The 22,840-nt window shown below is 43.3% G+C and overlaps 1 protein-coding gene across 1 annotated transcript in view; it reads right to left on the bottom strand.

Annotated features, from left to right (window-relative positions):
* Positions 1-22,840, bottom strand: part of ADAMTS17 (ADAM metallopeptidase with thrombospondin type 1 motif 17) — a 155,998-nt gene that overhangs the window by 11,542 nt on the left and 121,616 nt on the right. The window contains exons 20-21 of the mRNA XM_071441238.1: positions 11,898-12,102; positions 7,712-7,864 (exon numbers count right to left, since the gene is read on the bottom strand). Coding sequence (XP_071297339.1) covers positions 7,712-7,864; positions 11,898-12,102 — 358 coding nt within the window. The remainder of the gene's footprint in view (positions 1-7,711; positions 7,865-11,897; positions 12,103-22,840) is intronic.

Below are 22,840 nucleotides of genomic sequence, written 5' to 3'. Positions count from 1 at the left end.
GCACTTGTGCGTGGCTGGACCTGTGGCACAAAGTGGAAATACTCCAGAGCTTATTCCACCAGGACAAATGCAAGGACCTGATGGTGAAAAACACCTAATGCATAACCAAGGTAATTTTAAACAGCCCCAGTAGTAATGGACATCCATGGGATCACAGAACTTGGGTCAGGCTGGATGCTGGAGAATCCCTCCTGTTCCTACAGCACTGTGAGCTGCTTGTGCTGAGCCAGGCTCTCAGGGCTCACATGAGCTCTATCCCCACCCCAGATGTTATCCTGAGAGGACATCCTGGGAACTGAAGCCCCCCTGAATGCATTATTAGTTACCATTAGTTATTCATCAGTTAATGATCAGTGCTCCTCCAATGCAATTTATTAAAGAAAGTAATTAAACTAAGGACTCCTTTAGGATTTTTTAATTTCAGCAAGAGGCTGCTCATCTCTCATTCAGTCCTGCCTGAGCATTTTCTGGACATGGAGCTACCCAGCTCTGACATGTGTGATGCTGGCTAACACTGTTTAATCTCTTTGCACAGTCAGTCACACTGGTACTCACTGCTCCTTAAAGGTGTTCTGGGAGATTGTCACCTTAATGCCTTGGCAGTCATTATAAATCTCAAAAGGTTGTTGAAAGGACTGGGAAATTACAGCAGTCCCTGCTAGCAGTACATACTGTGTGCTGTAGGTATTCAAGGGGGAAATCCTCTTCAGACTGGTACTACAGAATTTAAATGGTGAATTACTACTCCCCTTATTTTCAAAAACATGATCCTAGACACTGTAGAATCTCAGAGAAACTCAGAGAAAATGAATGCCAATACTTGAACAGGCTTGTCTTTCACTCTTTCTCCTTTTTCACTTTAAAAAACAAGAGTAAAAAAAATCACAATGGAATTTCATTTCCAATCCACTGGTCTTGGTGGAAGGCTTTAACTCTCCATCAAAAAAATGCACTTAATGGACCAGGCTTTTAAATAAAATATCAAAAAAGAGAAGTTACTCTTCCAGTTAATAGGATCACTGGAGGCTGTGTTGGAATATGAGACAAAAACACTGTGGCAGAGCGTGCTCCACTTTAAACAAAACACTGATCTTTTTCAGTGCTCAGATCAATCTGATCTTTTTGCAGCACATTCTCCTTTGCTACAGAACCTTAATAATTTGTACCAGGGATGTTCCTAGAAACTCCAGTGGAGATGAGCTCTGCAATTTGTTGTGCAAACAAGGAACAGCTTGAAAGGCACAAACAGTTCTTGGTTCCTGGAGCCTGCAGTGCCCAGGGGAAGGACATGGCCAGCTCTGCAGCCAGCATCTCTTCCCTTTCCATGCCCAGTTCCCAACTAGAGCTGCATCCACTGGGGCTGGCTTTTAGCCCAAGCCTAGGCACAGGCTTGACCTTGTTTTAGTGCCATGATGCAACATTTCCACCTCTGCCACAGCTAAAGACATTCCACAGATGTGGGGATACACAATCACAGAGCAGAAGGGTGGCATTCATCTTACTGAAGCCCTGTTCAAACCCAAGAGTGTTCCTTGCTGGTAAAACCAATTTTGGGCCATTTGATCTCATCTCCTGTAGGGAGGGGTGCTTTGAGATTTAGCTGTTGGCAAGAAAGGCTCTGGTTTGCACATCAGTGATCGTGTGCCAGAGCCACAAACCACAGGGAACCACAGCTCAGAGCAGTCCATGGGGCAGGACTTAGGTCTAGGACAGATGCTCTGGCTCCTGGCTATGTCCAGGACCATAGGAGCAGGGAATTTGACTACTAAATCTTGTTGGATCCTCTCCTGTCCCACCTAGCTCCATCACCTTCTGGAGAACAACTGATGTGCACCAGTGAGGCCTGTGGACAACCTTCCACTGCTGCTGAAGGACGTAAGCAGCCATAAATCACAAAGTTGTTCAGTGGCAGGGAAGGGTTTGTCAGCTCTGATGTGCCACTACAGTTTTAAGCTACCACCCCTCCTGCAGAGTTTTCTCTAATCCAACAAGAAAAGTTATTTTCTCCAAGGTAGAAGATTAACTTAGTTCTGACCTCTATGAAGAATAACCAAGTTGTCCATAGCTTATCATAAACAGATGTCAGGTCAAGCCATGAATTTGTAATAAGTGTTAGAACAAAGGACAGTTTTGCTTCTATATTTATAACAGCTTTTAATACACCTCTCAAACCACAGCTGCCATTGATTTACTCTTCTTATTATGTAATATGAATTAATCATTAAAAGTGAGGCACATAGAGGATTTTGTTGATGTTCCCAATCATTTGGAGCTTGGAAAATATGCCTTCCTGGCACTGGGAGACTGTATTTTTGAAAAAAAAGCCCCAAAACCCAACATGTTTTTTGGTGTACTGCAAGGCTGGGGGTTTATCTCTCAGAGAATAAGACCTCCTGTAAGCCTGCCAAAACAATTAATTTGCAATTACAAATCCTTGTTACCACCCACTGTGATGAATGACTGCTGATCTTCAGTGTGAAGCACCTCAATGTCTGGCACAAAGCCAGTATTTTTCTTACAGGAAATTAGATTCTTTTTTTCTCTCCCTACTGTTAATGTCCTCCTGGGATGAGAACCCATCTCCAGCATTTCACAGGCTCAGCAAGTTCTGTAAAGGAATTGGCAACTCTTGATGCCCAGGGAGGGCAGGTGGCTCTGGGTGATTTTTCAGATGTGCTTTATCACTATTGATACTATTTGGCAACAAGAATGTTGTTTAACATTACACTTTGCCAAGCTGATCCTTACTGGGGCTTTCCATTTCTGGAGTGTTCAATCTCTCTGAATCCAGTGAAAGTTGTGCCAGGTGGTTATACAAGAAGTGAAGTGGTAGAAACAGATTTTTCCTCTACTTTCTCAGCTAGTAGAAGCCCAGCTTGATGTGTCATAGATTTGCTTTCTCCTCAGAGCACAAATCTGTGATGGTTCCTACCCAAGACCCAAAGATTCTGCACAGCCCATGAGGTCAGATCCTGCTCTGCATGGCATTGGCATAAACCTGCATTAACTCAAGTGCCTGAATTAATCTGGGTTTACCCTCAGGTAAGAGAGACTGATATCTGACCCAGTGTGCTGAGTGAGATCCTTGGCCTGTGGCCAGTGGGTTGTAGGGAAGAATGAAAGACAGTTACCCTGGATTTACACTGGGTTATCTGAGATTAATACAGGCCTTAGTATTTACAGAGCACCTACTGTAACTGCAAAGAAAAAAATATGGCAAAACCAACATGCTACAAGGCCTCTATGTGTCTTTCTTCTTCTAAAAATCTTTTCATTGGGCTAGGTAATATAATAGGTTAATGAGCTAAATTGTTGCCTGAGGGACAGAAGTTTTATATTTAAACTTCCACCCACAGAGCTGAAAATGCCCCTTGTGAAAGTCAGAGCTAATGATGGAGCTTGTGTGTCTGGCTTGTAATTCCACCTTTCTTGATACAACACCAGTGAGATGGAGAATAGTCAAAAAAATGAAACTGGGAGCCTTGAACCATTCTGTGCTATTGGCTCCAAATACAGAACTTCAGTCAGGACAGAATTTGAGGCATGTGAAATAGAGAAACAATTAAGTAAAACTGGAAATAAATAAAAATCCATAAAAATTTTGTGGAGAATTGCTCCTGCTATATAACCTTGCCTCCTCAATTTTACCTTAGAAGAGTCCAAGGGACAACTGGAGGAGAGGAACTAAAAATTATAGCCTTGGACCTTACAGAATTAAAGAATTACTAAGGTTGGGAAAGACCTCCAAGGTCAAGTCCAACCTTTGACCAAACACCACCTTGCCCACTAAACCTTAGCACTGAGTGCCACATCTGCTTGAGTTTTGAGCACTTCCAGGGATGGTGACTCCACCACTTCCCTGGAGAGCCTGTTCCAATGCTTAACCACTCTTTTACTGATGAACATTTTCCTAATATGCAACTTGAACCTCCCTTGTGCTATCTCTGGTTGTCTGGGAGAAGAGCCTGACCCTCCCCTCAACACAACCTACTTTGAGGTGCTTATGGACAGCAGTAAGTTCTCCCCTGGGCCATCTTTTCCTGCCACATCACTGCTGGAGCAGAAGGGGAGAGAGCTGAGGATAGAGGGCAGCCTTGGGTGGCCAAAAAGCAGCCCCTGCTCACCTTCAAGCACAAGATCTGTGTCACCACCACAACTCGCAACCCCTCCAGCTCCCTGCATCATCTGGGACACGTTTCCAGTGCTCCAATGCCAGGTCCATGTCCTGCAGAGCCCCTGTCAGCACAGCCTGGGGCAGGGAATGGTGTGGAGCTGGGCTGTGTGTCCTGCTCAGCTCCCCAGAGAGCCACACACATAAAGACACGCTCTGTTCTTGCAGGAATGTAATCCTCAATGTAAAGTTTGTCAGCAGAAATATAATTCACCATGAAAGAATGGACTACTGTCTTGCTAAAGCATCAAGAGGCACATTTCAGCAGTCTGGGAGTCTGAGGCAAGTGTTGGGAAACTGAGCAACCTGTGTTTGTTCCTCTGACCAGCACAACTACAACAAAAATGTAAAAATGCTTCCAGTGCTAGAACATTTAACAGCTCGGATTTCAAACAAGGAGGAACTATTTCAAAGCAGAACGAGTGTATGAGATGTTTGTTTCTTTAACTGAATGCAAACTGGATGTGGAATTTCCTCTTGGAAGAAACGACTGAATGGGAGATGGCTTGGACTCTCTTTTGTATATTGCATCATGTACAAAAAAGGATGATATAATGAATTGCAATTCTGAAGAATCCAGGCAAAAATAAAATAAAATACCAATTTCAGGTTAACACCTTCAGTGGGTCTTGCGTTGTGCAAATCATGTTTCTATTAGGTTTGAAGACTCTGGGGTCAGGAGCATTGTATCACTCATGCTGAGTTAAATGCTAAAAATAATACTTATATCCCTTTAAGATAATGGGTTTAAAAGAGAAGTGGCAGCAGTGCAGAGCTGCAAGTTTAGTAGCAGTGGTAACAGAGGTCTAGTAACAGAGCAACTTTCTGTCTTTAGAGACTCTCTGTCAGTACAGTTTGTATCTCAAGCACTGGGCTAACAAAGGCAAATTCAGAGCCATTTAAAATAACTTTACAAACTTGGCCTTATGTGTTTGCAAAGTGAACTAGATATATCAGTTTCTTGTGTAACACTTGAAACATGCTGCAAATATATTAAGAATATACAAACGTGACAATTAGCTCCAAATGCTTTCCAAAAGCTACAGGACACAGCAAGGACCAGCTGCAAATAAACCTGACAGAAAATGGGATAAAATCCCTCTTCTTTCAGGAATGGATAATGGCTACAGAGCTGTTGCTAAGTCAGTGGATGAGGTTTGGCTGGTGAGTGCAGGTCTCAGATCAGCATGGCCTCATCTCCAGCCCTCACCTCTTCTACATGAGAGCTGAGGACTTAAAATCACAATTTGTCTGGGTAGGTGTGGAGGTTTTACTTCTGCAGGGAGCTCCTTGGAGAGCTGATCCATCTCCTCAGGCACAGAGTCTGTGTGTTCTACAAATACTGCCACTACTAACACAAAAATAACACTGTCATACCACCCAAAGAGCCTGCTCTATTTACAAGTTGTATCTGAACTGGACTTTTTAAATGAGATTTTCCCTCTCTCTTACACGACTTCCCAGCATCTTCAAAGAGGATCTTGGTTTGGGAAATTAAGGATCAGTGGCCAAGTCACCAGGCAAGCTGTTTGCACACAAAGCATCAAGGCCCATTATTTTAATCTCTGATAATTACCACTGTTAGTTAAATCGTGCTTCCCTGATGGTTCTCAACAATAAGCAACAAATGCACAACACATTAATTGCACAAAGTTGTTGCTTGTTCTGAGATCAATTTGTATTAACAGAAAAAAAGTTTCCATCTTAGTCAGCAAAGCTCTCTCACAGTGACTTTTACAGGGCTGGGAACAAATGTTTTACAGTGGAATTTTGCCCTGGAAGGATGAGTTTTAAAGATTTCACTATAAGCTAATGGCTACAGACTTTGTGCTTCTCCTTAAAGGAGGAACTGTTTTTAAGCCAGAGTTGCTGATAGCTGTAAAGGCTCCCCTCCTAAGTCCAAGCCCTGTATTAAAGCTTCTGGATCCTCATGATGAAAATCCTTCACTCAGGATTTGTGAAGAATTGAATTCCACTTTAAACATTTCAGCTATCTGGGTTTCTGGAACAATACATTTTCTTCTAAGAATTGTACCTACCCTTTTCTGTAATCTCTACCCCTCTACTCAGAGAATAAGAATCTAATTGTGTGACCTAAGTGTCCGGTCAGAATTAACCAATATGTCTAGAATTTTAAATGCTCATTACAAACCAAATCTAAGTCCAAGAACATCCTGCTGGACTCACACAGGGTGAAATTCCTGGGAAGCAGAGCACTGGCACAAGCTCCCTGCAGACAGAAGCAGGTCACATATGCAGCACACAAGCTTTTGTGCCCTCCTGCACAGGGATGATCCTGATCCTGAGTTAAGAATCACAAACAACAAATGATTTTGCACTGATCCTGCCCTGCTCACATGCAAACATTAAACCCATCAAACAACACTGTTTACTGTGACCCATGTAAGACTGCAGCCCTCCCAGCAGTGAGCCAACATCTTTATCAGATTGGAATTGTTCACACAACACTGAACTTTCAATCCACGTAATCAGTGAATACACAATTATTTCATATTCCTCCCTATCAAGAGAACCCGGGTCCCTTTGCATGCCAAAATGTTTTAGTGTTCCACAAATAAATAAATAATATTATTTCACCTGTTAACACATGGGGACTGTTTGTTTTGGCCAGCTTGCATGGACTCTGAGTGCCAGGTTATGAATAAAATAATGTTCAATACTGTAAACATCTTGTGACATAAATTCCTGGCTCAGCATAAATACAGACACTCTGTATGTGGCAGGTTCTTCCTGCATTCTCCAGCAGTGACACCACTAAATTCATGTATCTATGACAGAGTATATACATAACTGTAATTCCTAAAAAAAAAAAGCAATCACAGATAAGCCAATTTGCCCATCCTGGGCCTCTGCTTCATTGGATTTTGCTTGCTGGAGTTTGGGTTTTTGGAAAGCAAAGTGCAACTCCTGCATCCCAGTGGTTTCTGCATATGCCTTACATTCCAGAACAGAAAGTAGGTTTTCTGTTTAAAGAACAGCACAGTTAGAAAGATAAGATAAAACCAAACTGGAATATAATATTACTGGGAATTTGTAGTCCTTTATGCAAACACGGAGTCAGTAATGTAAAGGATGCTTTCTGAACAACACTGGCAGGGGTTGAGTTTCTCACACTGCCAGACCTCCTTCCCAAGCAAAACCTCATATTACTCTAAGATCAGAATGCAAGTACAGAGCAGACTCTGCTCTGGTTTAATCCACTGCATTCAGGAATTAATTCCACTGATGTCACTGGAGAAACAACGTTCAGACAGGCCTAAGTGAAGGTAAGCTCCAGCCCTGAGGAAGGGACTGAGGTTTTAGCTCTGCCTTTAAACTGAAGCCTTTCTTTCATTTCAGGTGGCTGGAATGAGTCTAGGACTGGACAATGTGTGTAGATCCCAGGCTGCCCTGAAAACCAGTTAAACCATTGCTTCCTAAATATTTAAACTGCAATTTAATGCAGACAGCAGACAGGAGCTCAGCACCCTGAACATCTTTGCTCTCAGAAAGAAAACAGCACAAGGTGTTTGCTGTTACCTTGGACCAGTCTCCCGTTTTCCACTCGTAGCAGCCTGTGTGATCCTCGCACTCCTCCTCGTCTCTTGGCCTGGTGGCTGCATCACATTTCCCTTGGGAGTTTGTGCACGTCACTGTTCTTTTCTGAATTCCCCTGCCACAGTCTGCTGAGCACTGCAAAAAAACAGGGGTTTGGTTTTTTGTTACATGGTGCTTAGAAATGATGGCTTTTATGTTGGTGACACAGCTCAGAGGAAAAGCTGGGGTTATGAACACTGAGGAAAATGATAACCCATAAGGTTTTATTACAATAATCTAAGCCACTCATATATGAGTAATTTGAAAAGCATGATGACTGCTTGTGAAATATTTTACTTATGAAAAATGGCAATTCTGAAAATCAACCTTTGAAAAATGTCAGCTGGCTTTTTGCTAGAATTGGTGCCACTAAATCTTGTGTTGAAGAGCTCCTTGTTCATACTGAGGGACACACTGAGATTCACTACACAGAACTGCCACATCCCTTGATGGATCATGGGATACATCAAGGGTGATAAATGGTGGTGTTAAATGTAATTTTCAATCACAGCAGCATGAGACCACTGTTATAAACACGTTTCTCTAGTACAGTTTGTGCATATCATGGCAAAGTCACAATTCTCACACCTTCTCATGTGAAACACACACATCACGTTCACATTTTGACTTGCCATCACTATCTTAATTCTGAAAAACTCTAACAAACATTCACTGAGTGAGCACAAATTACCCACAATGTTTTTGTGCCTGGGCTCTATGGGATTAGCTTCTAAAGAACAGGGATATCTGGTCACTCACTTGTTATCTTTGCCAATAGTTGGAAATTCTTGTTTAATGAAGAATTTGTCTTGATTTTCTTGGCTGTACGAGGTGAGAAAAGGACACTGGCATGAACTGAACCCGAATTTCTGTTTTCAATAGCCAGTTTGGTAACAGAGCACCTGCTGTCACAGCCACCTGAGTCCTTGTCACCACCCCTGAGCACAGCCAGTCTGCCTGCTCCTCATTCTCATGCCACTGCAGTGGTTAAGAGTGAGAAATTGTCTTGCAGAGCCACTGGGGACAGGTGGGTGGAGAAATGATCTATGTACCAGCTGAGATAAAAACTAACCTCCCCTGGCATGTCAAGTTTTCCCCTTCGGGGGGCCAGCAGGGAAAAGACAGTTGATTTGACACTGAATAAATAGTGCAGATATGAGATATTCTGTGAGGTCTTTTGAACGTGTTCCAAGAAGCTTCTCCATCCAGGGGGTCTATGCTGGAAACAAGCGTCAGCTTGATATAAATTACATCAAATGGACAAATCTCAGCATGCCTGTCTAACTGTCTTAAAAACACAATCCAGGCAGTTCTGACCTGCTGGCCTTGTTAAGGACATGAATGACAAGCGTTTATGAGCTGGCAAGCAAACAGACATGCCTTTAAATACTTCACAGCACTACAAAGTGACTTCTTGAGAATCTGGGAAACCTTCCACTTAATTTACTGTGTGCTGCTCACGGCGTGACCCCTCACGGATGTAACATCTTTGTAAGGAGCACAATCCATAGATCTGCTAAGACAGGGGGGTGAATTCTTCCCAGCTTTGCAGAATTCCACAAAATGCTTTGCTGGACTGCTCAGAGAGCGAGGCTTGCCAGAGATCCCAGGCTGGAGCTCCCTGAACGGTACCTTAAAGCCATGGATTTGCCCCAGGTTGGGTAGACTTTCCCAAATTATGTATCATTTTCCTCAGGCCCCGGGGTGGACTCCTCAGGGTTGCACTCGTTCATCTCAAACTACAAAGCTCAATATATAAAAATCTTTGGAATGGTCCAATTTGCTCGAAGTAAATCAAGCTGAAGTGGGAGTATTTTTCACAGTAGGAGAAATCTCTAGGTGGGTTTTACAAGCAAGTCTGGGAAAAACACCAACTGTTTGTTCTTCCCACAGCTTTTAAGTCATTCACAGATTAATACTGTATATACTTTCCTAGACAAAACAGCATGAGCAAGAAGGCTTCCAACAGATCTTTGGTGGTCACATATAAATCACCCTCTTTAAGAGGTTTTTTCCTTTCCTCAAGTCATCTGTTTTCATGAAGAATTTCTTAATATATAGATTTTACAGAGAGTCCACAAATTAATAGACAGTTCTGTGTGTTCACTCAATATCATTAAGTCTTATTTATGAACAAATTACTTTGTCAGATCCCATGAAGCTTTGCAAAGGAGCAACACAACTTTGCAGTTAAGAGACAACTCCTTTATCTGAAGGAAATCCATATTTTTTTCCACTCTATTTCTCTAACAGTAGAAACATTCACCTTCTCCTGACAGTCTCTATTTTAATCATTAAAAATGGGTCGAGCAGTACTTTGTCCAAAACAATCTCAAGTGTTTGGCAATACAAGGGGAACTTAATTTTTTCCACGATGAAGATTGTATTGGAATTTGCTGTGAAAACACACATTTTTGACCAGGGACCAGACATCAGTGCAGTCAACTGTGTTGCATGAGCAAGAAGTTAAAAAAAAAATACTAGATCAGAAAATAGATTTATAAAATGATACAATTTCAGTGATATTTATTCCTCAACATCAGATTAAAATGCTAAGGAATAAAGTGATTACCACTGAAGAAAATCCTCAGGTGTGAGAACAGTTCACATTGGCAGAGCATCAAATGTGTCCTGGAGTCAACTGAGCTTCATAACAGCAGAAATGGGCCAGAATAACAAATTTAAAATCACAAGTGCACAGTTACAGACCCAACAAAAGTAAATAAATGTATCAAAGGAAAAGTAAACCAGCTAGTGAAAAAATTATCTAAAAATGCCATGTATTTGTAAAGGAGTTACATGGTCATGGATATGGAAGATTTCCACTGATCTGTAACTTGACTTACTCTATTCCATAAAAGGGAGACAGAAGTACCTGGGATTGTTAACAAAAGACTCAAGGAAAAAATCCACATGTAAACCAGGTAGGAATTGCACCCTAATCTGAGCTATAAACAGGTCAGCTGGTTTAGCTATAAGAAATCAAGAGGGCATCCTCTGAAAGGGGAACACACAAAAGGCATATCAGACAACTTACTAAAACCTTGGTGTGTTTGTGCACATCTTTTGTAACAAAAGAATCTCATGCACCAGTGAAGGATCCAGCACCCCACTGAAAGGGAACACTGCTCTCACTTAACCATCACCTCTCTTGCCAAACTAAGATTTCCTGTCCAGGAGGTGCACAATGAAATCCCATTGTGTTTGTGAGGAGACACTGCTCCTCAGGATCCCTTCTGTCCTGAGCTTCTGTGACTTTTAAGCACATTTCTAACAATAATATCGAGCAAAAGCTCTTTGACAATGGTTTAAACAGGAGCTCCCTGTTCCAAAGAGAGGGGAATAATGAGGAATCCTTCCAACAGGAAGGGCTGTTGCTGGACAGCCAGGCTGGAATGAGGCTGGTAGAGCTGCAACCCTGCACCCAGAGTGAAAGGAGCTCATTACTCAGGTGAGCCCAGCAAATACAAAATCAAAGTGAACATGGGCACCCTGTAAGGACTGCTACTCACAGGGTACACACAAAGTTGCCCTGTACTAGCTGAGTCCTGGTCAGGAACTGCAGGCACACTCCCAGATCACTCTGCTGCTAAACAAAACACAGGATAACTATCTAGAGCTCCCATTATTTACATCAGAAATGCATTCATAACACTTGGGAAAAATTTCTTAACTCTGCAACTACTTTGAGATGCATCTTTTATACAAAATATAACCAGCTTTTTCTTCTTCCTAGAATTATACAAAAGAAGGCTGGATAGGGCCCAAAGATTGTCCATTCTCTGTAACATGCAGATGCCTGATAAGCCTGGTATTTCTTCACACCACATTTAAATGGAGCCAGAAGCCCTGGGTTACTGCACTTCTGGCCTCAGGTCAGTGAAACATTTTCCCTTCTTGGTCAGAGTTTTCAGATGGAAAGATACAGTCACTAGAGCATATCTAAACACTGCCTTACTAACTCATCTGGTCTGGAAACCAAACCTGAGCTCCTCACTGCTCATCTCAACAGATGAGAGTCCTGCCCAGCACTCTGGCACAGTGAGGATGCTGACCATGAGAACCATGGATGAAGGCCAGTGTATGCAGAGCTCTGGGCAGTCTGGCTCCTCTCCAGTGAAGGTCCTACCTTTGACCACTCTGATGCTTCCCAGATGGACAGGCAGTCCCTTCCCTCACAGCTCTGCACCGTGGCTGGTTTGCTGCCCAGGCAGTAGAGGTCCCTGGTGTTGACGTAGGTGCCATTCTGCAGCTGATAAACACAAGTGACCTCCCGGTGCTGCACTCCCTTCTCACACGTGGCAGAGCAGGGACTCCAGTGGCCAGTCACCCACCTGGAAGGAGCCAGAGGATAAATGTTAGCAAACTGTTAGAATAAAACATTATGCTTCACTTAAAGCCAGTGAGAAGTGGGCAGCTCTTCCTGGGTGTGTGGGTGCTTTGATGGTGCTGTGCTGCTGTCACCCTGAGCTCACTGATCCCCTCTGGGAACTGAAGTGTGTAAAGCAGCAGTGTCACTATGCAAGGGAATATTCCCTCTTGACTCCATGTCAGGCAAAACCCCAAACTCTGCATCATTCCCTTTAACCCCACTCTCTGCAGTGGGGCTGTTTTTTTCTCTCAGATAGAGACAGACTTGTCTGCAGACTGTCCTGCAAGACCATTCCTTGCAAGGGAAAGGAGGAATCCTCCCCACTCTGTCTTCCAGCTCCACTGACTCCAGCAAGTGCTGGAAGAACCACAGTGGGGCTACAAGGCAGTGAATAAAGTGTCTAAGAAGGATCTGAAGGAGGAGGGATGGAGGGAATGAATTTTTTTCTAAAAGAAAAGCAGCATCGATCTTCAGCTTCCTGCAATCTGTCAGTGAGAACATGTTCTCTATAATTACAGGCATTCCTGGATGGAGTGAGGGACTGGAGCAATAACTGTGCAGCCACTGAGCACAAGAAGGCTCTCATGCCTTTCTCACCAGGCAATTGACCTTCTAGCCTGTTATTTAGGACTGTCATCCAGATCTGTATCCTTTCACCATGAATCTTTTACTTGTCACCCAGTCCTGGGCTGTCTATTATGGTAAGGGGCCCAAACAAGACTTCTCAGAAATAGGTCTGCTGAGAAATACTATCTCATTCTGCTGGAGACTCCTGTAACCCAGCTAGAACAATTTATTTACCACATTTATTTTGAAGGTGTTGTGTGTTACTTCTCTGAAATGAATTAAAAAACTATTTCCCATCTTCCCATTCCTGAAGGGGAGAAAATCAGCTCAGCACCATTTGCAGAAACATCTTCACCTGCTGCAACTGTCATGAATTAATTTGTGAATGCCATGACTGGTGTGACAGCACTGATGACTGTGCTGACAGTGCAGGCAGAAGCCATTTGGTTTGAGCAGCACTGGGCAGACTTGGCCACCTGTCTTTTGTGGAACAGGGCCCTGCTCAAATGTTCCTGTGCATTAAAGCAGTTGACTGACACATCTGTGAATTTCTGTTGGCTAAAACAGCTGATGAGACATCAAACCTGTTTCTCCAGACTGCAGTTTTGGTGCATCTCTTTGGCCCAGGGCTTGGTATTTCTCCTATGGAATGGGAAAATGTCAGCTGGGAAATTGAATACTAGGGCTGAAAGCCTGACAAAAATAGCCCTGAAGTGCAGAAATCAGCATTCATGAAAATGAATAGCCAGGCCTCCTTGGTATCAGCTGGGCTCTGCCCTGTTGGAGAACCGTGAGGGAATTACCCACCTGGGGGAAGGACCCTCCTGACAAAGGCCTGGAGGGGCAGGAATGCCTGTGCTTTATGAGCTGAGTGTGAGTCACAAGGCTGGGAAAGGGCTCTGCCCAGGCTCCACTCAGCTAATATTCACTTCAGCACTGTGCTCTCACTGTGATCTACAGCTACTGGCAGAAGAAAAAGGGAAAGGGGCTGCAAGCAAAGGAGAAAGATAAAAATACATTCTTGGCAGAGGCTGTCTGTGAGCTTGCACTTAGGATGGGCAGCACACCGCATGCCAACTATTTCCAAGATGCCTTAAGAAGAAAGGTTATGGTTTTCCTTTTAGGAAGGAAAATTCCTTTCTAATATTTTTTGTTTGTTGCTCTTGTGCAGGGGAGAAATCACCAGGTTTCTACCCTGCTGCTGGCTGTCAGTACCAGCACAGACATGACAGAGTGTAACTAGAATATTAGCACAGAAAAGACAAGTATTACCATCATCATGAGAAGAATCATTGCATAGGGAATGAGCTGAAACCCAGGCTACCAATACAAAGATGTGTCTGTGGTGAAAACAATCTCCAGCTTCAGCCACCATTCTCTAAATCCACTCCTGATCCCAACCCTGTGGTTACAAATCAGGTGGGGCAATGCTGTAAGGGATCTCTGAAACCTCACAGCCCACTCTGCCCTGCCTGTGACAGACAAAATACTTAGAAATTAAAGGGTCTTTTCAAGTGGTGGTTTTACTTTCACATCCAGGAGACAAGTGACATTAAATGTCTAAATATTAAATTGCAACTATATTTCAGCAATGTTCACAACCAACATGGAAAGACAAAGGATTTATGGATAAAGTGATTAAAGATGAAAATTCCTGTCAGTTTCAAATTTTTGGAAGGAATTTGCAGCAAGATATTAGCAGAATTACTATCTGCAAGTAATATACACACAGGGGAGAAAAATGGGATGTGCAAGTAGTATCACATTATGGTAACTATTAAATTGCAGCACAGGTAGATTTTTGTCTCTACGCTGTCATTACACCTTCTGAACACACCTGAGTTTGTTTAACAACAAGACCTACTGAGAGGGTGATTTTCTTTAAAAAAGGGAGGCATTTTTCTTATGACAATGTCAAAAATACCTCCAGTGTTCTAACTGCAAACCCCAGGCTGGCTCTGTATTATTAACTAAGCCAATTAACTGCTGTACACTAAGCCCTGTGTATATCATATACAGAATTTGGCTTCCAGTTACACTTTAAGCCTATAAACTGGACTTAGGGATTGCTTGACACCAGAGTTCCTTTCAGCTTGGTCTTTCCCTCCCAGGTTATAACCCATCTTCTGTGGGAGCAGGGGAGTGCTCCAGCTGGGGTCCCAGGAGAGCCTCTCCCTTTGCCAACAAGCACTGATTACGTGACAAACACACTCATCTTTCTCACAGCCACAGGGATGCCTTCATCCCTGGTATTATTATTTTTTGTAATCTTACCTCGACAGAAGATTCCAGAGCTAAGTGATCCCTGCTGGTGGTTAGATTCAGGAAGAAAGTGATGAGCTTTTAAGCAGAGATTTTACCCCAGTCAGTGGCTGTCTTTCCAGCTGAAATATGCCCAGAAGGGTGTGATTTTCAAAAGCTTCAAAAAGCTGGGATGGGCAGGACATGCAATCTGAGAGGGCTGCTCTAAATCTTTGTCTTCTGAGTCTTCCTCAACCTCTGACCTCTCAGTATCTCTTCTGAGGAATTGGGAGTTCTTCTTCTAATCTGCTTTGGCAACACTCATCTGGCAGGCCCCTGGAGCAAACTTGAAATATCTTTTGGAGATTCAGTTCATCATTTGATCTTTCTATGGTCTGGATTAGTTTTTAACCTTGAATTATCTACTCTACCTGCCTGCCTAAGACTCCCACATTTTCTAGGAAAAAAAAAATGCCTGCAGCACATTGTACCTAAACCCAGGGGAGATGAATGTCTGCAAATGAGGGCTTGGAACTAAAGATTTGGGAAAAAAAAAAGTTAGGAAGAAAAAATGGATGAAGGCTGAAGGATGGGGGTGAGGGAGTGCAATCAAAAGACATGAGGTCACTTTGCAGAGATTTGCAGCCTCTTATAATATAAAGCCATTGCATCTTCTGGGGTAAGTATTGTGACCCATTAAATTTCCCCTGGTTGTTTCTGCCCTGAGCCCTGCAGAAGAACAGTGTGCTCTCTTCCTTAACTACACATCCATGCCATGTTCACACATCCCCTCACTACCTACAGGGTACTTCTGTTGCCTTCCCAATGCTACAGTGACCTTTATTTCCCTGCTTTCACAGTAAGAGCTTGATATGACCAAAGACATGTTTGCAATAACACATTTTTTTTCTTATTAAACCTGTTTTTTTAGAGCTGGCCCTTATCTTTGACCAGTTTAGAGCCTGTGCTACTGCTGAGTAAAGCATCAGAGGAAACTTCCTACAAAATATGTCTGAAAAAGCCATGTGACAGAAATATACCTAAAGCCATGCACTGTGAGGGTTCTATTTCTAGCAGATTTTACTGAAAACCTTTTGGTTTAATGCACAGGTGAGGATGAGTCCATGCCCAGTTAGCACTGGTTGTCTTGAGCACCAGTTTTGCAAAATCATGTCAAAGTCACTCTTAGTTTTCTGAGGCACCTGGAGGAAACTGTGGCTCTACTGATTTAGGCAAAAGTCAGACCAACTTTCAGCAGGGCCAGGATTTTACATTGGATAATTTTAGCAAGAAGAATTGGAAAAGATTTCTGAGAATCAGTCATGTGGAACTGACAGATATACTTTGCTTACAGCTGTCAAACCAAGCTCATGCTTGACTGTGTAGAAGAAAAGTCTCTTTACAAATGGAATTGTGTTTTTCCTGAAACAACACACACCCTGCTATTGGACTGTCCTCTCCCCACACACTCCTGAGGCCCTCCACCACCTCTCTGCTGCACTAGGCTCAAAACAATCAGGTGAATCTTGTCTTTTTGGGAACAGGTTGTGCCACACCCAGTCACTAGAAGGCTATTTTTTTTTTTTTTGAGAAAAGTACAAGGAATCTAGTAGAATAATACAGCTGCTGATGTTGAAAGTAGGACTCCAAGACTAACATTCCTGTCTGATTGCCTTTATAAACAGTGCTCAGTAATTTTCCAGTACAGTAGTCATTCTGCTAACAGACTTGCCAACTTTCACTCACACAGGTTTCTTTTTTTCTTTAGTGATTATCATTTTGACAGCTTTTTTTTTTTTTCTTTTTCAATTTCCCACCAATAAGATCAGCCATGGAAGAATGTTTTATAATTTACATACACCTTGGGAAGTTCTTTATTCAGATGGAAGCCATTGTTGCCTGTCCTCCTCCCCCAGATGAGCAGATCTCAGTTTTGGAGGACTCAGTGTGGGGTCAGTGTGAGGAGGGGTCCTGCTGGCTGCCACCAAGGGACAGAATTTCAGCACTCTCAGAGCTCCTCTGCAGTGAGTTTTCCCAACCCACCTCCATGGCAGGTATAGCTTTAATGGGGCAACTGGTTTCCAGCTCCATTCCCTGTCTTTCCAGGAAGGCAGTGCCTTCTCAGCTCCCAGCACACGATGCAAACTGTGAAGATCGTTATAGCAGGCAGCAGGAGGAGTGGATTTCACAATTAAATATTTTGCTAGATTATCCTGCTAATCCTTTTCTGTGGGTTAGAACAGCACTTAGAAGAGCTTCAAAACAAAGCAGCACAGATCATGTAACATTTTAAAGCAAGGCAATGGTCAACCACAAGGTTGGTGAGTCAAACATTGCACTGGGAAAGAAGTGATGGAAGCCAGCCTGGGTGTTTACACCAAAGCTAAGGGACCTGTCTCATGACTCTATGTGGAAAATAATGCCAAATTAACTCCTGCTCCAGCAAATCATCTTGGATTGTTTGATGTAAGTGCATTTAGCAGTAGCCAAAGAGCACTTTTCATTCTACACTGTCTGCTCCCCAGCCTTGTCTGCCAAAATTGCTCCACTGAGTTGAGTTGCTGGATTTGCTGGAAGATACAAGCAAATTGTCTTTCAGTGGCTAATTAGCCACTGACTGGCATTTGATGACCTGCCTACAACCTGGAGCACTGGAGGTTTTGTCTCCTTTTGGTGGATGGGGATCACCATCAACTGACCTGGGCCCCAGATGTGCCCACAGCAAGACATCAGCCACCCCTCACAAAGGTGCCCGGGAGTGTCTCAGGTTTTCTGGTGTGCAGAATTTGGGCTTTTGCTGCTGCAAGGCCCACGGGAGCCCTGCTGCAGGCAGTGCCCCGAGGAGCTGCCACCAGAGTGCAGCATTCCCTGCTCCAGCCCCTCCAGCACAGTCCTGGCAAATTCATTAAGCTCAGGCTGACTCTGGAGATCCCAACTCCAGCTTTGGGAAGTACTTCAAAATGAGCTCTTACGTGGTGCCTCCTTGGATCAGAGGGTGCTAACATTACTACTGATGCCAGATTTCCAGGCTAAAATGAAACCCTCCCCACGGCTGCTCCTTCTTTTCTTTTTTTTTTTTCATGTAACCAAATCCAATGCACATCAAAGATGTTTCTCAGAACAAGGCACAGACAAGGGTTTGAACCTGCTGGCATTGAACCTTATGGATGATAAACTGCATTAATGAAAGGACTGACCCGTTTGGAGCCATCAAATGTCCAGCTCAGCCCCTTCAGTTAACAAACACCCATATCCCTCCAGTTTAGTGCCATTTTTGTACAGCCCTGTGAAGAATTTGCTGACGTTCTCAAAGAGTTTTCCATCATATTGTTCCCTCCAAATTCTAGTATTTGCAAGACAACCACCTCACAAAATAAATCTGAAATTGTTTTGCTCCCCATCCACCTGTGATGAGAACACACAGAAATAGGGTGCAAAGAGCCCAGAGTCAGGGAGACAGACTGATTTCTGTATTATTCTGATTTCTGTATTCCTGGGCTGTTAAACAGAGCACTGTCACAGGGATATGGTGAAGTCTGAGGGCAGGGTGGACTCTCAGTCAGCACATGGATACACACCCTAAGCCTAAATCAGACCAGGAGTCAAAGCAATGGGCACTATCAACCATCACACACTGAGGCACCATTCTTTTGGCACTCCCAGCCTTTGGACATGTTTTTGAGGTGCTGAGCCAACTGGGGCCTTGACTGATTCTTAGAACTGGCTTCATTTTCCCCCAGTGGGCACTGATGTGGTGTGTGAACCCTTGGGGAGCCTGGTGCTGGATTCCAGCCCATGATGGAAAAATGGAAGGGGAGAGAAGAAAGAAAGAAGGAAGTGACCCATGTAACCACAGAGCTGACCTCAGCAGTGTGCCAGCTTTTAGAGCTGATTTGGAGGGCAACAATAATCAAGGACACAGTGGTAAAAGGATGCAGGATAGGCTTCCTCCAGGCAAAACTCATTGGCTGCATTTCTCTGACTAAAATAACTGGCTTTTCAGACAAAGGAAATGTAGTAGATTTAATCTGGTGAAGAACTCCTTTTGTTACATGGGAAATGCCTACTGGTGACATACTGGGAAACACAGATATTATTGTGTAATTCATAGAGAGGTGAGAGCTGGCCTCCCATCTACCTTTAGTGCTGCAAAGGAGTACCAGGTATGAAAGGAATTTAGATCAGTTACTAGTGGGCTTCCTGAAAGGTCTGTCTTGCATTTGATCTAATTTACTATGCTCATTAATGACCTTGGCACAAAAAAGAAGAAAACTGCTGGAAAATTAAAGAAAATGCTGACAATACAAAGCCTAGAAGCAGTGTCAATGCCTCAGAGGATGAGGATGTCAAACAGGAAGAACAGAATAACCTTCAGTACTGCAATAACAAAACTAGGATGGAAATAAACAGCACACAGTGCAAGGCTGAGGGCTCAGGGACCAATAACAAGCATTTCTGTGTTAAAGTAGGGTTCATGCAATGAAATAAATGAGGAGGAAAACATCTCGAATGACCGTAAGCCACAAATATGATGCAGCCATGAAAAAAGCAATAAGAAGTTAAAGTAATGGATTTAGCCCAGAAAAATGATTGAAGGAGGAGATACAATGGTTTGTTGTGTCCTGTGGCAAATAGCCCAAGGCTGAAAGGAAGGGAGGGAAAATACTCTGTAAGAAAAGGAACAGAGCTGATGCACAAAAAAAAAAAGGCTGAAAAATGACAGTGAGTAACTTAGGCTGGAAATAAAAGGTTCTGACCCACATGAACAGCAAGGTCAAAGGAGAGCCTACCAGTGAGGGAAGGAGCCTGTGGAAAATGCTCAGCTTATAGAAAGCAGTCTAAGATGTGCTGCTGGTAGTAGCAGAAAACTAACCCTGGAGCTCAGGAGATATTTTCAAGTCCTAAACAGTGAAAATAAGTGCTCAGGGTCTCCTGTGGTTTTCTGTAGATGCAGCCAGGGATTTCTGGCATTTATGCTGCTGTTCAGCATCCATGTAAGAACACCAAATATTCAGCAGGCCCCTGAAAGAACTTAACCTCTCCTAAAATCTCTTACAGCAAAGAGGAGAAAAATTACCATCGTTTGCACACAGTCCATTACAAGTCCAACAGTTGGGGAATTTCATGTGGTTTTGGTGCTTGTCCTGCCTTGGAGGGAAAAGTTTCATAGCCACAGCCCCAGCCATGCATGCAGAAGTGTGTGGCCAGTGGCCGAGCTGTGTTTTCAGTGAAAACAGCTGATGGGATCTGTGATTTGTGAGTCTGGTGCCAGCCCCAGGGCTGGCCCTGCCGCTGTATTTGGGTTGGTGCTGGGCGTGCTGGAAGCGACCCATCCACACCGCATGCAGGAATCCAGATTCCATCTGGTTACAGCAGGGTTTTGTAAAAAATACCTAAAGAGCTAGGCAAAGGATTAGAATAAAGAGGTGCTAATAGGGTGCAGTTGGGACAGGAAAGGAAGCTGTAAAGAATTTAATGGAAAAAGAGGGTCAAGGAACATAAAAAATAAAATAAGAAGAAAAAGAGGCATTTTTTTAAAAGGTGAAAGAGTAACAATAATAAAGAATGAAAGATTCTTTTATTTTTGCCAGTTTCAACAAAACTCTTAAGAAAATTCTCTTCTCTGACGTTTAATTTTAAAACATGTCAGTGTATCCAATCAAGTTTTAAATCCTGCTTTGTTTTCCTCAGATGCTGGGTTGCAGTTGGAGAATTCCAATCTTCTCCTTGGCCTCATGAAAGTATTGTCCCCTGCCCTACATTATTTGGCTCTCCTGAGAGGTGGCTGAAGTTCAAAGGGATATATAATTTACAGAGCACTTTGGGATCATGCTGGAAGAAAGACACTGTTATTAATAACATACCCTTTTTTCCTCCTGATCACTTTATAAATGTGGCTAACTGTTTATTTTATTTTTATTACAATCTCAACAGCAACAGCCTCTTCCTCCACTTAAACAATATGATCTCACCCCATCCCAAAGAGTTTGCAATCTAGCTTACACATGGATTGAGAGAGGAAACAAAGGGACAGCGTGGGACAGTGAATTAAAGTCACACAGCCCATCCAAAAGTGAAACAGAGACTGAGTGTCCTCTGACCCAGTCCTGTGCCGGCCAAAAGACCCCCTCTAGAGATAAATACTCTGAAAGGTGATTCTCCTAAATTTTGAGTGAAAGTGCAAATGCAATTCAGAATGCACAAAACAGAGCTGGTTTACTAGAGAAAGGAGAGCATTGTTCCTTCTTCTGAACTCAGGTGAAGGGCTTAGGTCTGAGTGGAAATGGGAAAGGACCTTATTGTAACAAGATGCTACAATAATTTTACTTGAAACCCTAAAACAAATTCAGGGCTCATAAAAAAAGCATTGACATGGTGAAAGAGAATGGTTTCTTTAAGATGTTCTTGGTCAGAGAATATGCTAAGCATGCTTTTCTAATGTCTGGGTGGGCAAACGCAAGTGGAAATTTAAATTCTACAGAGGCACAGAGAATGTGCTTCTGAAAATGTTTCCAGTTAAAAGCATGTTAAGTGTGAAAGTGTACTCTACACGGAGGGAGTGAGGGAGTGTGGTCTATCAGATCATCAGCAAGGATTCTGTGGCCTTTCCAGGTTCTAAGCACATTGACAGTGTCTGCTGTCATTGCTCTGAAAAAAATAAGCCAGTAAGAGTGTCCCTGTGCCAGAGCTGACTGCAGCTGGGCAGAGCTGTGCTAAGCTGTGCCCATAAACTGCCTGCTGGCTCCACACAGGAGAAGAGAGACCCTGGAATAACATTTAGGGCTGGACCCAATTCCCCAGAGGAACACAGGCTGGATACAGGAGCAGAGTAATCCTTTCTGAGGAGGTTTTGTGTGATTGAACCTCATCCACTGTCACTGCCCTGACAGGCAGCAGTGCTGGGCAGCAAAGAGACCTCCCCAGGGGCTCAGGGTCACTGGGGCCCCTCAGAGCACACTGTGGGGCTCAGGGCTGTGACATGGCCAGAACTTCCCATCCTTGCTCTCAGCTGGTAGAGGCAGAAGCTGCCCACAACTTCAAGAACTTTTAAAGTTGCTTTTCTTCATCTCTACCACCTGGAACCCCTCCTATACCTGCCTGGGCTCACTCCAGTCTACTCCTGACAGCTTTCCAAAAGGTCTGGGAGAAATACTTCATGCCAGGGCAGCAACACAAGCAGATGCTTTTGTTTCTTTCTGAGAGAGTGACATGACAGAAATCCCAGCCTCACTGGACTTCCTTCTTCAAGGAAACAGTTGTTTCCTTGAAGCCATTGGGATTTTGGCTCTCCTTACACACCAGAATATCTCATTATACCTTTCAGTACTGCAAGCTGTACAGCCAATATTGTCCAGCAGCAATAACAGGCAGTGCAGACAGAAACTGAAACCTGAACCAGCCTTATTGATGGATGACCTGACACTGCATTTCCCTGCTCCAGGGCACTTTAATCAGAGTGCAGGTCTAATTAGAAGGAAGTGTGCTGTTTGCTGTTCCCCCCATTGTTTCTGCCAGCAGGATTAGCTTTGTAGTTGCATTTCTCTGGCTTGTCTGATTACCCAAGATGCAGCAGTCAGCAGGCTGGTTTGAAGGGGCTTTTTTAGGTACTGTTCAGCTTTATCTGAAATTGATTTTCTCACAGAATATTCTGAGTTGGAAGGAACCCACAAGGATCATTGAGCCCACCTCTGAAGTGAATGGCCCATACATGCATCAAACCCCTGATCCTGGTGTTATTCTAACTACCATCAAAATTGGAGTTTCCATACTATTCTACAATGCTAAACATCACTGCAGAACAAGAGTGAACTTCTTCTGTCAGCAAACAAACTGAACAAATTAATTTACCTTCCCGTCTTTTGCCATTTTGGCCAGAAATGTCTTTTTTAATA

The sequence above is a fragment of the Agelaius tricolor genome, unplaced genomic scaffold (genome assembly GCF_023055355.1).
Source record: "Agelaius tricolor isolate 1412-34295 unplaced genomic scaffold, bAgeTri1.0.p SCAF_16, whole genome shotgun sequence".
Classification (NCBI taxonomy): Eukaryota; Metazoa; Chordata; class Aves; order Passeriformes; family Icteridae; genus Agelaius; species Agelaius tricolor.
Note: the sequence above shows the minus strand (reverse complement) of the source record. Positions and strands in the feature narration are given on the sequence as shown.